The 16,887-nt window shown below is 45.0% G+C and overlaps 1 protein-coding gene across 2 annotated transcripts; it reads right to left on the bottom strand.

The window, feature by feature from the left end:
* Positions 1–1,148: 1,148 nt before the first annotated feature.
* Positions 1,149–12,713, bottom strand: obsl1a (obscurin like cytoskeletal adaptor 1a). 2 transcript variants are annotated; one of them, XM_054790811.1, is made up of 25 exons: positions 12,512–12,713; positions 10,933–12,068; positions 10,308–10,577; positions 9,964–10,224; positions 9,493–9,798; positions 9,157–9,423; positions 8,793–9,068; positions 8,213–8,327; positions 7,943–8,103; positions 7,600–7,872; positions 7,241–7,516; positions 6,901–7,176; positions 6,535–6,810; positions 6,185–6,460; positions 5,833–6,102; positions 5,488–5,754; positions 5,148–5,417; positions 4,809–5,075; positions 4,444–4,710; positions 4,259–4,371; positions 4,025–4,178; positions 2,949–3,110; positions 1,905–2,009; positions 1,578–1,844; positions 1,149–1,500 (listed from the first exon to the last, which is right to left on the bottom strand). In XM_054790811.1, exons 2-25 carry the CDS (start codon positions 12,029–12,031, stop codon positions 1,220–1,222), a joined length of 6,555 nt encoding a protein of 2,184 aa, XP_054646786.1. In that variant the 5' UTR covers positions 12,032–12,068; positions 12,512–12,713; the 3' UTR covers positions 1,149–1,219. The 2 variants fall into 2 exon arrangements, with proteins under 2 accessions (XP_054646786.1, XP_054646795.1); XM_054790820.1 differs by having other exon boundaries at positions 8,793–9,065.
* Between the last annotated feature and the right edge of the window lie 4,174 nt (positions 12,714–16,887).

Genomic DNA, 16,887 nt, shown 5'->3' with positions numbered 1-16,887 from the left:
AACCGGTCTGGGGGGCTTAGATTTGTTCATTTAGAACCGTTTTTTGTAACATTTTTCTGGATCATTTTGCTATTAGGGTGAGGAGCTCGGTCATCCAGGAGAGGCTCAGAATAGAATAGAATCTAAAAGTCAGTATGCCCTGCGATCGTGTGACATCCTCCATCTCTCTGTTCCCCGTGTGAGAACTGAACTGGGGAAGAAAGCGTTCTGTTTTGCAGCCCCCACAGCGTGGAATCTTTTACAGGCTGAACTAAAGCTCTCGGAACTCATTCCTTTTGGAGCCTTTCGGTCCTTGCTGTTGGAGCGTGAGACCACAGAACAGTGCCTTTGTTTTAAATAGCTTTTTATGGATTTTATTACTAATCACTTGCACTTTACAAAGTATGTGTGTTAATATACATTGTATGTAATCTTTTAGATTTGTATATTTTATCCCTTGTGACGTGTGCTGCTAACCTCTTGGCCAGGTCACCCTTGTAAAAGAGATCCTGATCTCAATGGGTTTTTATCTGGTTAATTAAAGGTTAAATAAAATAAATAAATAGAGCCGCTGCTCTGTCACATGGGGAGGAGCCAGTTGAGGTGGCCCGGGCATCTAGTCCGCATGCCTCCGGGACACCTTGTGAGGTGACCAGGGCATGCCCAGCCAGGAGAAGGCCCCGGGGCAGACATAGGAACGCCTTGGTGTCCTCCCGGTGAAACCGGAAGAGGTGGCCGGGGACCGGGAAGTCTGGACTTCCCCGCTGAGACTGCTGCCCCCGTGACCCGGATTTGGATAAGCAGAAGAAAATGAATGGATGGATGGTTTTGCTATCTCTTTCTATTAAAACAAACCTACCACAAAACTGTTCATGTCTTTTTAAGGGGGTAAACTTAAAAACATCAGCAGGAGATCAAATAGTGATTTCCCCCAGTGTATATGGAGCATCTATGTTACTGTACTCATGATTTAATAGATGTAATTTAATTTGACCTCTTATGCCAAGTTATACATGAACCGTATGTAACAATGCCTTTCCTCCCACCATAAACGCTAAATAAACATGTTTGTCTTTTTAAGTGTTGATTCAAAATAAGGCAATAAGAAATAAATACATAAGCGTATTTGTTTTATTGAGTTTGTTTTATTTAGATTATAATCGAGTCAACTAGAAGTCTTGATCAGGGAAATAAATATTACGGTAAAAAAGGATCCGCGTTGCTGCCGTGTTGTTCGTGGTCATACGGCTTCTGTCACGCTGAGCACGGCGCTGCTCTTTGCCTTGCCTACGTTGAACTTGACCACGCCGCTCATGTCCAAGCTGGTCTTCTTCAGCGTGAGTTTGTGAACAGTGCCGTGGTTTTCCACGCGGACCGAGGGGCCGTGCTGAAGGCTCTCGCCGTTCAGCGTCCAAACTGGGGGTCTGCTTATCGGCACAGAGACCTCACACTGGAAAGTCGCTGATTCATTCTCCGTTGCCTCCACATCCTCCAGCTCTCGCACCATTACAAGCTCCTGAGCTGCTCCGTAAGAAGTTACATTATTTAAGCTTAACTGTGATGTAAAATGACCGCAATGCACATTTTACAGTTCTTACCTTCCACCATGAGTTTGGCTTTGGATGTGTGCTCCCCAACCTCAATACTATAGGTGCCCTCGTCCTCCACCGCTACCTGCTGGATGACCAATTTATGGGAGCAGCCGTCGGCCAGGATTTCCACTCGATCTGAGGGGTCGAGCCTTTCCTTGCCTCGGTACCAGGTGGCGCTACAGCGAGGTGAAGACACGGTGCACTCGAGGATGACACGGTGTTTCTCCAAAGCCGTCCTGTCCCGTAAGGGTTTGAGGATGGACGCTGGGAGCTCTGAAGGGACAACGGGCATTTTGAAGATGCTGACCTACCAAACTACCCTACCAGCCGTACCTTCTACTTCGAGGTAAGCTGTAGATACAAGATCTCTGCTCACAAAGCGTATTTCTCCAGCGTCCTCAACTTTGACGTTGCACATCAGCAGGAAGTGTTTGGTGCCTGAAAGACAAGGCTGCTGGCTCTTAGAAAGTAATGTAGGAGTTCTAACACTGCATAGTGTCTGTCAGCACCACAGCGTGGCATATAAATACCTCTGACAGGGTATCAGTTGGGGTGACACCATGGTACCTTCGGGCAGTTTCTAGTGTAGTGGTTCATAGAGCTAGACATTTTGAGGAGTTGTAGCCTACTAAATTGTCACTTCATGAAGAGGTGTATCTTTAGTGGTGATAATTGCTTCACATGGTTTACACAGTGTCTTGCTCTACTTGGCATCAAACATGAAATCTGTCCATACGTCTACCCTTCTGTTTCTCCCAGGTGTATTATTATATTGCAGCGTGTAACTTGTTACAATGCTACAGCATTACGGTTGTTTTTACGGTGGAAAAATCCAGCAGCCCTCCCTTACAAATAAGACAGTGGTTCTAATTGGATTTCGTCCACAACTCAGCCCCCAACTCCTCTCTCACGCGGAGCTAAAATATCTGGTTGGATATATTCAATCTACAAGACAAAATTAGGTATGATCGGATTTCATTGTCTGTCAACATTTGCGTTTTCGTTTCTGTTCATTTTGTCATAGTTTTTGTCAACGTGCTTTTGTTTTGTTTGCCGTCTAGGTTTTCAACAAAACTAACACTGGCCCCATTTGATACTACCCCTCTGATGTGACTGTGACTCATTGCGACCAGGCATGGGTTTTTTCCAGGTTTTTCCGAGTTCATCCGGTTCATCGAAGACTCAAAATTGTCTGCAGGTGTGAATGGTTCTCTGTATCTGTTAGTTCGGCAATTGGCTGGTGATCTGTCCAAGTACCTTTCCCTAATTAGTCAACTTAGGAAAAGTTGGACAGGATATGCCGTAGCCATGGTAGGGATCATCTCTGCCTAGTGGTGCCATTTTCATAGAACTCAAATCAAAGTGGTGCAAAGTGACCTTCTGTGCGGGTCTTGATGGTGCAGGTAGGCCGGATCTTGTGTCCATCCTTATACCACTCTCCGTTCACATCCTCGAGGGAAATCTCACACATGAAGACTGCGTTCTGATCCTCCTGGATGTAAAGATCCTCCAGATCCTGGACAATCGTCAGCTCATGCTCTGTGAGTTGAGAAAACCAGTTCAGATCTGTTCAGACCTCCTTACAGAATAGCGATACAAAATTCAGAAAAAAAAATTAAATGAAGGTTATAAATTAATTTGTATTGGATCCTTGAGCAAAACATGACCTCGTACTTGGTGGAGCAACCTGTACTGGCAAGCACAGAGGTTTGAAATTTCCTCTACTCTCCAAATCCAGCAGTATTCGAGGCTGTTGTTGGGAAACTCAAAAGCTTCAGCTTCCTCCTCAGTTTTGCTATGGGATTAAGGTCTGGAGACTAGCTAGGCCCCGCCAGGATCTTAACGTGCGTCTTTTTCAGTCACTCCTTTGTTGCCTTGGTCGTATATTTTGGCTTATCCACGACCCATGTTCAGTAGGGATGCTCTGATCAATAGGCCACCGATCAGTATCGGCCGATTTCTCTGAAAAAGCATGTGATCGACCTTTCTACGCCGATCACAAAAGCCGATCACCTCCAGCTCAGACTATAGGAGCCGACAGCTTGTAGCGATCATCCCCCGTCCACTTTCCTTCACACTGCGCAGGCATGCCAAGCGCAATCTAGCAAGGAGCAAGCAAGGGTGACTCACTGTTATCTTGCGTGTTTTGTTTTAATTATCACACCAGCAGTGGTTGCTTTCTCCCCAAGCTTCTTGCAGAAAGGACAGGACTAATCTGTGTGCTTTATGGGCACATAACCGTTTTTTTGAGGGTCAGAATTGTTGCTGGTTCATAGTGGATCAAATACTTATTTCAATCAATCAAATACAAATTGTACTTTACTGAATGCTTTTTCTGCAAGTTTGTGGATATTCTGACTCATGAAATAAACCTGGCTGTTCATGTCAGGGTTCAAAGAGCTATTTCTCCCACTGTATATTAATATTTGCGGGTGGAATGTTATCAGACTCACCATAAACCTCCAACGAACAGAAAGTACTGCTTTCCCCAGCATCACACGTGTAGATACCAGCATCCGCCACAGAGCACTGTAGGATCTGACAGAACTTCTTTCGCCCCATGGAGTAGATCCGGTAGTTCTTACCTGGCTTTAGTTCTGTCCGACCCTGATTTTCCGTGGAAGATGGACATGCATTATTAAATACAACGATGATTCTGTATTGTAAAATATCAATATTGATTTTACCTTGAACCATCTGACATCAATGTTTTGTCGAGAGAACTCGCACTCCAGAGTGGCAGGATATTCTTCTTCAACACGGACATCAGCCAGAGCGCTCAAGATGGTGACCGGAGTCTCTGTTCGTTAACATTAAAAGGTCACTTATATTGGAAATAATTGTCAGTCTTACTTCATAAAGTCTTTGTTACCTTTGACTGTTAGCCTGCCAGTCGTGCGCACCCCTTCGGCAGAGAAGGCAATGGTACCGGTGTCCTCCAGAGTGAGGTTACAAAGGGTGAGGCCATGAACTCGCCCATTGGAGCTCACCCTGAACTGGTTGTTTGGCTTCACCCTGATGCCGTCCTTCTGCCAAACGCCCTCCACATCACTGTGGGACAGTTCCACCTCAAAAGATGCTGTCTCACGTTCAAAGGTTTCCTGGTCAGTCAGGCCTTTACGGATGGATATTTTGCGGGCTACATTGGATGAGAAGGGGGTACAGTTAAAAACCTTTAAAAGAAAGTGTTCCAGTTCTCCTGAACCTTTACAACATATCCCAATCTTTAAAACTTACGCTCTACATTTAGCTTGACCTGGGTCCTGTCGTGCAGAGTCTCGCATCGGTAGGTTCCACGATCCGTAAGATTCAAACTGTGAATTGTCAGACGGCGTTTACGACCATCCTGGGTGAGTGTATGTCGGGGCCCAGACTGGATGACCACCCCCTGCCTCATCCACTGAACCTCGCCGATTTCAAGACTGATCTCCGTCTCCAGGGTGGCATCACCAAACTCTTCTGCCATGACAGCCTCCATTTTCTTTGTAAACATAATCTGAGCCTCTAAACATGAAGGAGAGAATGGACATCAAGGTCATGGTATATTGATGCACAATAAGTAATGATTACATTTACCCTGGACTTTGAGGCTTGCTTTGCTTGTTGTGCCTTCGGCTTCAGCTGTGATTTTGGAACAGTCCAACATCTGGCACGTCCTGATCACTAAGGTGTGGCACAGACCATTCTGTGTGACCTGGAAACGGTCAGTAGGATAGATCACCTCATTGTCCATGAACCAGACGAGCTGTACATCTTCAGGCGAAACCACACACTTGAAGGTCGCATCTTCTCCTTCTAGAACAGCGGTGTTGTGGAGCTCAGTGAGGAACTCCACCACCCGGGGCACTGAAACGACAGGACGTGTATGAATCTCTTACTAAATGTGAGATATATCTAAAACATGTGGCATGCTTACTGTGTACTGTAAGTGTTGCTGCCGTCCTGTCATCTCTGGACTCGCAGGAGTATTCTCCAGAATCCTCCCTTGTCAAACGGTGTATGGTCAAACTTTGCTCGACTCCATCTGCTCGAATGGAGAACCTTCTATTTGGAACCACCTCAACACCATTCTTCAACCACTGCACATCCGCTTTGGGTTTGCACACGTCACAGCGAAGGGTCACCATTCCGTCGGCGTAAGCCACAGTGTCTTGCAGTGGCTTTACAAATTTTATTCTCATTTCTGCAAAGCGTAGATGGAAAAAGTGTGTGTACACCTCTACAATATAGAATTGGGTGTGATAACAGAAAGGTTTCATACCTTTTACCAGCAGGCTGAAGTGGATTTGGTCAGTGCTGACATCACAGGTGTACTCTCCAGCATCCGAGCGCCTCAAAGGTGCAATGGTGAGGGTACGCCTATGTCCTTCAATGAGTGCCTGGAAACGCTCACCTTCAACTGGTGTCCAGTCTTTCAGCCAGCGCACCAGCGCACTGTCCTTGGACACACAGCTGGTCAAAGTCACACTTTCTGCCTCGTAACCAGTCACAACAATGTCATCCTCCTTATTTACAAACGTCACTGGAGGTTCTTTTTGAGAACATCAGAAAAGAATTGGTTACTTTCACCCTATGTCTTTAATTGGTCAGAGTAGTTGGTTACATGGTTTTACCTTGAATTCTAACAATACTGATCAGCATGTCATCCACTGCGTCACATATGTACTTCCCAGAATCCGAAGGTTGGACGTTTGAGATGATGATTTTCCTCAGAGTCCCATAGCATTCGATACAGGTGCGAGAGTCATTGACAAGAAGCTTATCATTGCAGTACCACTGGACAGGAGCGTTTGCACGGGACACCTCACAAGCCAGGATCAAGTCGTCACCTGCTGTCATTTCCTGGAAGTCCGCATCGTTTGAGTTGCCCAAAATGGCCACAGGAGGCTCTGGGATAGAGAGCAGGTTCTGAAACTCATTGACCCACTGTGACGCCTCGATTAGAGTCAGTCCATTAAATTACCTTGCACTGTAACCATGAAGCTAATGTTGTCATCTTGAGCATCCATAAAGTATTCTCCAGAGTCTCCAAGCTCAGCATTGAGGATGACAAGTGAGCGGAAAGTGCCTTCCTCCTCCTCGCAGAATCTTCCGTCACCCTCAATTCGACAGCCATTCTTGTACCATTTGGTTTCGGCATCGGTGCTGGAGAGCTCACATTCTAACACAATGTCATCAGAACTCAGTACCTTGAGGTTTGTGTCAATGTCAGACTTCCTTAATATCTTCACCGGGGGCTCTGATGATGCAGAATTACAATTAATTAATTGCAGAAATCACAAACACCTTATTTACATGTGGCTTGTTGGGGACGGGGGGGGGCGCTTACTTGAAATTTGGACCTGGAAGTCAAGCCTGTCATCTACGGCGTCACAGCTGTATGTGCCAGAATCTCCCACAGAAGGAGAGTGGATCGTTAAACGACGGATTAAACCATTCTCTGTTATGGTCACAGAACTGCTCTCCTCCATCTTTTGCCCATTTTGCAGCCACTTCACATCCGCATTGGGGCGTGACACCTGGACCTCCAATATTATTGGCTTCCCTGGAAAACTCTCCAGTTTCATCAGTGTGTTGTCAAGACGGGAAAGCGCCACCGGTGGCTCTAAATAAAAGAAAAAGCACTGTTAATTCATTGAGCATCTTTGTGTAAAACATCCCATTTTTACCTTTAATAGTCACCATGAAGGTAACTGAGTCATCTTCAGTGTCACACACATACTCTCCGGCATCCTTTACAGAGGCCACAGGGATAACCAGTTGACGTTTTGCCCCGTCTACCTCCAGGATGAGGTTTGGACCCTCCTCTACCTCCAGGCCATCTTTGTACCATGTGACATGAGCTTCTAAATGTGAGATCTCACATCTGAGCTGTAGCTTTGTGGAATCCAGTTGGGTAAGTTCAAGCACCGACTCGGTGGGGGAAAGGATTCGTACAGGGGGCTCTGGTGTATAAGGAATTAATATTCACATGGAGCCTACTAGTTGCATATTTGTTAGTATTATTAAGTCAAATTTCTGTTTTTACCTGTGACAGTCAGTTGGAAGAATACAGAGTCCCCATTTGTCTCGCAGATATACTCCCCCCCATCCTCCACTGTGCTGCGGAGAATGGTCAGCCTCCTGTAGGGACCTTCTCTTAACAGCTGGATATTGCGACCCTCCTTCACCTCCTCGCCATTTTTGAACCACTGCACCTTTCCACCGGTGCGAGACAACTCGCATTGCAGCTGAATTTCCTCGGAAATGTAACGCTCCATCACAACATCGTCTTTGGGGTTTACAATCATCACTGGGGGCTCTGTGGAGGGAGTAAAGTGTCTTGTTTTAAAATGAGCATTTTCTTTTGCTGCTTGTCCCCTGCAACGAACCTCGGACATTGACAATGAACTCCATGCTGTTGTTTCCTGCTTGGCAGGTATAGCTGCCCGCATCTGCGGCTTCGGCAGAGCGTATGATCAGCCTCCTCAGGGTTCCCTCTGCCTGCACGGTGAAGTTGTCACTGGGTTCAATTTCACAACCGTCCTTATACCTGGGCAAGCCCAATCAGACACAGATGTACAATACGCAAAAAACTCTCTTGTTTAAGTTGCAACATTTAAAAGATTACATGAAGGTGCATTAGAGTAATTCATTCTGACCACACAACTTGAGCATCCTCTCTGGAGACATGACAGAGCAGTACCACTGGGTCCAGCTCCATGCTGCTCTTATGGAGCTCTTCTTCAGGAGCTCGGCTGAACTCCACTGGAGGACCTGGAAAATGGAGAGGAAATGGAAAAAAGAGCAGATTTATCTCCAAGGCCATTGAAGACAAGGCCAAGGATTGGCGAGGTTAATCCTGTCTACAGTGGTCGACATCTGGTGGCCAAAAGATTCCAAAGCAAACAGACTGTTTTAGTCATTTTTATAATTTTTCACCAGAGGACAAAGTCTGAACATTAGGTATTTTGACGATTTTTTTTTTAATGTGCCGGACACAAAACAGAGGATGGGCGGAGCCAGCACCCTCATGAGGCAGCTATACATAATCGACCCATGATGCATTGCGCTTCAACACACGACCTAGAAGGGTGTGATTTTTCATAATTTTTTATGTAAATAATTAAAAAACACAGTTGTAAATCTAAAAGCATCCCCAATTAATGTTAATCCCCATCAACTATACTATATGGTACACTATACACGATAGAATCTATAGTGTTTGTTCAGACACTTTACCTGCAACGTCAACAGTGAATGCGATGACATTCCCTGATGTCTGACATGTGTAAACTCCAGTGTGATGCTTCTCAGCTGAGTGGATCACAATTCTCCTCATGTTTCCATCTGATTGGATCTTCATACTGTCACTCGCCTGCACCTGCTCACCATCTTTGAACCAGCTTACTTTAGCCGAAGGGCAGGAGACTTCACAGTACAGCACAATGACGTCACCAGTCTCCACCCTCTTGCTGCTGTCAGATTCCAAAAGAGGACTGAACTTCACCACAGCTGCTGCACAAACATACAGCACAAACTCAACATGATGATTTTGTCACAGGCTCAATATGACAATAACAAGTCAACAGACTTCCTCACGTACGTTTAACCTTGAGAACAGCTGAATCTCGCACCCCGTTGCCGATGAATGTAATTTCCGCCTCGTCCTCAGTAGTGACGGTTTCATGAATAACCAAGGTATGCTGTGTTTTCGACTGTTTTATAGAATATCGTCCACCGTTTTGCAGTTGGGCACTGTTCAAAAACCACGAACCAACAATTGAGGTCGAGAGCCCGATGGAAAAGACAGCATCTTCTCCCTCTGTGACCTCGAGGCCCTGAAGCTGACTGTAAATCTTTGGCCCTGGAACTAAAAGGAAGAAACACAGGTAATGCCAGTGACTGCATTCTTTGAGCCAGAACCTACATCACAACCTACCAAGATGGACAACTTTTGGAAACTCTACATGGCCACTGCGGCCATACTTATTGATGCAACAGACTCTGAAACGGTAGTCTCCCTCATGTGGCACACCATTTCCGCAGACCTCAGTTGAGGTGCCGGTCTCGGAGGTGAAGCACTTCTGCCACTCTAGTGAGCCCAACTCCTGTCTCTCCACCACAAAGATGGAGCGAGTAGTTGTCTGGCTGTTTGGCGCAGGAACCCAAGAGAGCAAGGCTCCGTTTGGACCATCCACATCCATTTTGACTCCAACGGGACACATCGGTGGGCAGTGTCTTGTGGCTTCAAGAAAAGCATGAATCATTTAACCAGGAAGAAATTTGCTCCTTTTGTCTAAATACAAGAGCAATGTGTGAACTGTAAAGTCAACAACTATGATCTTAAGAGCTCCCGCCCAAAAATGTATCCCAAAGAATCAAACCTGAAAACATCAAATGACAGGCGTACCCCTGACTTTAAGGCGTGACGAAGTCTTGGATCTTCCCGTGATAAAAGTCACCACCCCAGAGTCTTGGTAGGCCACATTGACAAAGACCAGCATGTGAGTTTTTCCAAAAGACTTGAGGATTGTCTGATGAGTGTCGTGCAGTTTTAGTCCGTCTTTGAACCAATGGACCTCCATGTCTTCGTCCTCTACTTCCACACAAAATGCAGCATTCTCGCCTTCCAACACCTCCACCTTTCGCGGAAGCTTACGTACTATTTTACCTGTGGAAGAAAGAATTATAATGGCTCATCAGTCAAATTCTGGATGATCTCCATGACGATGACTAGAGTGACACTAATAATACCTTTGACCAACAGCTCTGCTATGCTCTTTGCCCCATCTGGCGTCTCGCAGAGATACACTCCATCATCGTCCATTCCCACATCTTGGATGGTGAGTTTTCGCCTGGTACCTTGCTGCTCCATCCCGTATTTGCTGCTGGGCATCAGCCTGTGATCCTCCAGGTACCAGGTGATAGGGACAGACTCATCGGGAACCTCACATTCCAGCACAGCAATGTCCCTCTCCCTTGCTTCCACATCTTTTAAGGGACACTTGAATCGTACATGAGTGCCTCAAGAGAAAAGAGAGAATTGCTTTCAGAGGCCACATTTGGGAGGTGATGTGTGTTTGGAAGATGGAAGGAAAACTGCAGTTATCATCTACACTATCTGTCGGTTGTCAATCATGCTAGAACAGAAAGGGACTTCCCTAACTGTTCCCACAAAGTTTGGAAGCATGTTTGAGTGTGACTGGTTGCCCTGTGAAGGTGTACCCTGCCTCTCACTCTAAGTCAGCTGGGAAAGTCGCTTAAACAGGTTAAGCAATGTAGAAAATGCATGCATGGGAAGTCAAGAAAGTAAAAAAGACAGAAGTCCTGCAAGCAATAGTTGGCATTAGAAATAAATCTTGTGTTGGTTATGTCTCACCTTTGACTGACAGATGAACAGCACTGAGAGTGTTTCCAAGAGCGTTGGATGCAGCACACACATACAGCCCTGTGTCCTGAACTTTACAGTACAGAATCTTGAGCGTGTAGTAGCCTTCTCTGTCCTCAAATATGAGGTGGCGCCTGCCGGGCTCGAGGGGCACCCCATCCTTCTTCCAGATGATTTCTGGCTTTGGTTTCCCTGTGACACAGCAGCGGAACTTGGCGTGTTTCCCCTCTACCACCACGAACTTCTTGACCTTAGATGCACTGACCGATGGCTCCTCCTTGAGCCTCAACAAACTGAGCTTCCCTCCTCGGTGTTTTGACTGACTGGATAATTTGCTCTCCACACGCTCTGGCACAGGCTCAACAAGGAGGACTGCACCAGCCAGGGCCACGCCATTACAGTTGATTGCCTTGCAGGTGTAGACACCCTTGTCAGGCATGCGCGTTCGATAAATCTTAAGCTGGAACCATCCACCTTCTTGACTGCTAACAGCGAAGTGGGAGCTCTCAAAGATGTCGTTCAGTTTCTTGCCATCTTTTTCCCACAGCAGCTCCGGCAGTGGCTTGCCCCAGACCTTGCAGGAGAAGGCGGCGTCCTCGCCTCTGTCCACTCGTAACGACAAGGGCTTGATAAGGAACCTCGGTTTGTCATCAGACGTGAAGTCCTCCTGGTCAAGCATGTGCTCTCCATTCTTTTTTCTGTGGTCGCCATTTCGTATTGCGCTGTGCCCATTCACATGCCCATTTCCTGTCATGTGCTCCTCTACACCATTAACGTCTAGTTGCTGACCATTTCCCTCCACTTTGAGGGAAGCTGTGGCATACGTTTCCCCGACACTGTTTCTGGCTTTACATATATACTGGCCAGCATCCTGCTCGTTCACCTCCCTGATGTTCAACAGGTAGAACTTTCCCTCCTCTGAGAGCTTATACCGCCCTTCAGTCACAATCTGGACATTTTTATGCTCCCAGATCACGTCAGGGCGTGGGTCCCCGCCAATTTGGCACCTGAGAGTTGTGTCTGTTCCGCAGTGTGCCACCACAGGGCGCGAGTAGCCCAAAACACGAGGGGCGCCTCCAAAAATGTCCATGATGTTACCACTTTGCTGTTGAATGAGGAAGTTGGACCTGATGGCAAAGACATACATGAAATTAGGTTTTACCTAGTGAGACAATTGTGAACCCATTCCGATTTACAATGACGTCCTGGTCTAGAGGCAGCCACAGGCAGATGGATGCAAAACTTAAGACATTAGTAGTGGCTAAAGCACATTATGTTTTAGCTACTGTTGTAGTTGAGACTAGTCACTGCGCTGGAATGTAAAAGGAGGACCAAAGGAGGTGCAAGCTTTTGTGATATTTGTTTTTTAACAGTTGTAGGTCTTCCACCTGCAAGTCTTCCTGTTCCAGTGGGCACTGCAACTCAGTAAAGAATTAGGCCTACGATATATCTAAAAAAGGCACAGGCAAGCAGGCCAACAAACTCTTTCGGAATGGTTGGCACATGACAGGCAAATTAGATCGTTTCTGTACACAGCGTTAGCTGTCAAGCTTCCAAGAGTTAAACTTACCTTTTTTGATGTTTTCTTTAAAGCCAAAATGCCCTGCATTCACAGCCTGGCAGCATATTAATTCTGAGTCCCTTGCTCTTGGTTCTTCGATCTGCTGCTTTTGAATGGTGAGGTTATTCAGCTGTCAGTCAGTGTGTCCTGCTTGTGTCTCTGTGTTTGGCGACTAAAATGACCGCAGTCTGTGCGTCATACACCGGCATTGTCCGGCATCCCGGGAGAGAGAGAGTAAGGAGGTATATTTTGGAAGAAGGGGGCTGCTGGTGTGAGGGCTTTTGCAGCTGCTCCCACTAGGCTGCCCCACCACCCCCAACCCTAAAAATACCACCCTCTTCCATGACAGATAAAGTCAGGCTCTCTGCTACCACTAAAGATAGAGGGGAGGGCGAGATAGACACACATACACCGACTTCGCCCTCCTAGAAGCAGGAAGGACAACACAGCTGCTCAAGCTCTTGGAATTATGTTGCTCCATGAACAAAATCTAATGAGGGTTATATCTACAAGAGAGCACGCACTTTCATTTGGAATACCAAAATATTGAGCTGTACTCATATTTATTTGATGAAACAATGAAGATTTAGGATAGAAAATTAAATAATTTCTGAATCTGCTGTTATCTGAACAACTGTTAGGCTCTAAGATATACTCTTAATTCCTAAGCAGTGAACAATGCCTACACTGAGAGGTAATTCGGTACGATATCTCTTTGCTTCCAGGTTATCAACCTCACCGAAGTGTGAAGTACAACTGTGTTACTCCATAAAGATATTCTTGGAGAAGTTTGGTGTAGGTCATGCAGTTGTTGTACGTGGAATTTCAGGGGAGGACTGGCCATCGAGAGCACAGAGAGCTTTCCCTTAGGGCCGATCAATAATAGGCCGATTGATGACCATTTACTTTGAAAACAAAATCTATCGTGCCGGGAAAAAATAAAATCACAGAATTCACCCACTCCGTTGTCATTTTTTGTTGGTGCAATGGTACATGCTGCTCCCTTGAAAGGCAGAAGGTCCACGTTTGACCCTTTTTTTTGTTTTTTTAATAAACAAAAGGAGGCTCGTAATGGGGCACCTGAACCAAAACGTCCACAGCCGAATATTTGTCCCAGTCCACCCCTAACTTGTGTACACTATAATGACTACTTCAGTGCAGTATACAGTCGTATACTGCACTCTCAATATCACGGTTCGATTATCGCTTCCTCGCTATATCGCAGTTTTTCAAAAATTTATTCCTGATAAGTGATCACTCTTTGTGGTGGAATACGGCCTATCATTAGTAAAAAAAAATTTTGAAAAGCATATTTAAGCAAATTGTACGTATTCTTGGCCTAAATGAAGCATTTTCACGCATAAAAATGTCTAAATGATCTCACTAAATGGACTAAAATACAAATACAAGGCAGAAGAAGCATTGCAATTTTGAATGTAGTGCTGTATACTACATTGGCCACTAGGTGTCGGTGTTCGGTGAGATCAGGCACTAGCCTCGTCACTCAGGTGGGAACACGTTTACTGTGACACTGCTCGTGCAGGAGTTACATTTATGTCTTCCATGGCTTATTTACTCTTATTCTGTCTACTATATTGGGTAATTAAGCGTAAAGCCATTTAAACGGGCAAAAAACAGGGAACTGCTCACGTGTGAGTTTTAAAAGCATATATTTAGAAGATTATAAACAGGTTTTCTATGCCATACTTTTTAAATATTGAATCCTACTTTGCGGAAAGTCACTTTTCGAGGTCGGGTGTGGAGCCAATTACCGTGACCGCAATAAAACAAGAGACTAACATCGCTAGTCACCTTGTGTTAATTCCTTTAGTGACAAGACGTGTCATCAGCTAAACATAAAAGGCACAAATGATTCAATTCCTTTAAGTGTCACATGACTGTACTTGTATTCATCAAAGAGTATGACAGGAGCTGACGATTATGCCTTACAAATATGATGCAAAATAGACTTGTTCGATACCTATGTGACACGCCTTATATGATGCTAGGTGGTTGTACAGAGTAAATCATTTGGAAATTTAGTGGACAACAAAGAGACGCCGCTACTTAGATCATCATAACAAGAGAAGACCGGAGAGGCCACTGGTAGGTCACAACTATTGTTGTTTCAAGATACAACCGTGGTTAGCCTGAGTAGTAATTTGATGCTCCTCCTCTTTGATTAAAAGTTATCAACCTAACCTGACAAGCTCCTGTAAATAGTGTAAAAAAGTGTAAAAAAACAAACTTAAAAGCCTTTAAAAGGCTGGCTACCGTGGTTTCAAGTTGGATGGTCAACAGACATTTGACATCCAGCAAGGCAGTTTGTCAGTTTGTCCCTGGGATCGGAAGCTCGTACGGCTGTGCTAGGGACCGTCAGTAAATTCACTGGTCAATGAAAAATTGTTAATAGACAAGATTTCAATTGGCAATTTTTTTGGTCATGTGACCCCAAGCTAATGTGTATTGTCTAGTTGTCATTGCTGTTCTTGGCTCACGTGTTGGTTTTCCCACTTTTTTATTGAAAATGTTTTTGTTAAAATGGAATATTTCAATTGCCAATATCTTTATGATCATGTGACTTAGAACCCCCAAACTACTTTCATATTGTCTGTTCCTCGTTGGTCTACTTGGTTCACACCTAGGTTTCCCAGTTTTTATTTAACTGCTAAAAATGGAAAATGTCAATTGTCAGTATCTTTTTGGTCATGTGACTTAGAAGCCAAGCATCTCTGTGGAGTTTTCATGTTTCATGTTCTCAAATGTGGGAGGAATTACCCATTTTTAGCAAAAAAAAGTTCAATAAAAAATTGTGAAACCCAACGCATGAGCCGGAATAGACAATATGAAAGTAGTTTGGGGTTTTAAGAGGCATGACCAAAAATGTATTGAGGATTGAAATGTGTAATTTTTAACCAGAACATGTTTATAAAACACTGAAAGGGAAATGGAAACTGAAAAAAACCAGTGCCAGAACCAAGTACACCAACGAGGAACTGGCAAAACGAAAGTGGTTTGGGGGCTCAGATTGACGACTGAAATGTTCTGTACGTGCTATTAACTAGTCAAATTTGGCACAGTCCCTAAACTAGGACACACTGGGGTGCTAACGAAACAGGCGGTACGTCCGACTTGAATGTCTGAGGAACGGGGAGCTGAATATCTGTCTGTGCGTAGCCGCTTTATGAGCTTCTAATCCTGGGGACAGGTCGCCAAACAGTCGGCGTAGCTGAAACGCCAAATGTCTGTTTGATATCCAACTTGAAACGAAGTTCATCTCGGTAGACTGGCTGTGGTCTCAAAGAACTTGACATTGTGTTCATCTTGGCAGCTGTTGCTGTGACGAACGGTTCCAGGACTCAAAAGAAGAAGAAGAGCGAGGATTTAACAGGATGTCAAGCAAGAAAGCGAGTTTATTTTCTACTACTGACTGCACACCACTGTTGGCATCTCCTCAGTAAGAAAAGTAGCTATTGGCTGTCCGAGAAGTCGCTAGATGATGTAATGGGCTAATTTGCATATGATGTTGTAACAGATACTGTAGGAAAAAAGCAGAATCCGGGGGAGACACGAAAGTGAGTAATGACACCTTAATTACGTTTACAACTACAAATAAACTTGATCACGTCATAAAAATAATCCAATTTTAATATTTGATCTTGGCCAAAGCCTGTCTAAGGCTAACAGTGTAATAATCACATCTGGCCTTGCTCCCAGCCCCCACCGTTTCACTTGTACTTAGGACGACTTGTTTCATTTATCACACATCGTCACACGTTCTGACACACTCACAGGTAAGCGACTGAGTCGGAATAGAATAGAATAGAATAGAACTTTGTCTGTTCTGTAGAACATAAATTTGTCTCCCAGCACGGCTTATAAAAATTCACTCACAATGAAGTACAAATAAAACACACAACAAAAACATTAGTCACAAACCAAAAACACTACAACACAAGAACAGCAGTGCTACCGGGCGCTGGTTAAGATAGTTACTGCAACTGGAATAAGGGATTTCTTGTAGGTGTTTTTGCGGGCCAGTGGGGTTCTGACGGCAGCAGAGTGAAGGAGTGGTGCGGGGGGGTGGCATCCTCAGTGATGAGAGTGGCTTTTCTCAGCACTGATCGCCTATGCAACTCACAGAGGGGAGTCTGAGGTGTTTGAGTGATTTTACTGGCCTGGTTTATGATTCTTGACTGTTTTGTTTTATGTTGAGTGTGAGAAAGTTGTACCAGGAAGAGATATTATATGTGAGGATGGATTCTATGAGTGAAGAGTTAGAATGTCTTTGCTAACATTAAAAGATCTCAGTCTTCTCAGGAGGTGGAGGCGTTGTTGTGCCTTCTTGAAAGCAGAGTCTGCCTGGTGTCCAAAAGACAGGTTCT

This window comes from Dunckerocampus dactyliophorus, chromosome 1 (assembly GCF_027744805.1).
Source record: "Dunckerocampus dactyliophorus isolate RoL2022-P2 chromosome 1, RoL_Ddac_1.1, whole genome shotgun sequence".
Classification (NCBI taxonomy): Eukaryota; Metazoa; Chordata; class Actinopteri; order Syngnathiformes; family Syngnathidae; genus Dunckerocampus; species Dunckerocampus dactyliophorus.
Note: the sequence above shows the minus strand (reverse complement) of the source record. Positions and strands in the feature narration are given on the sequence as shown.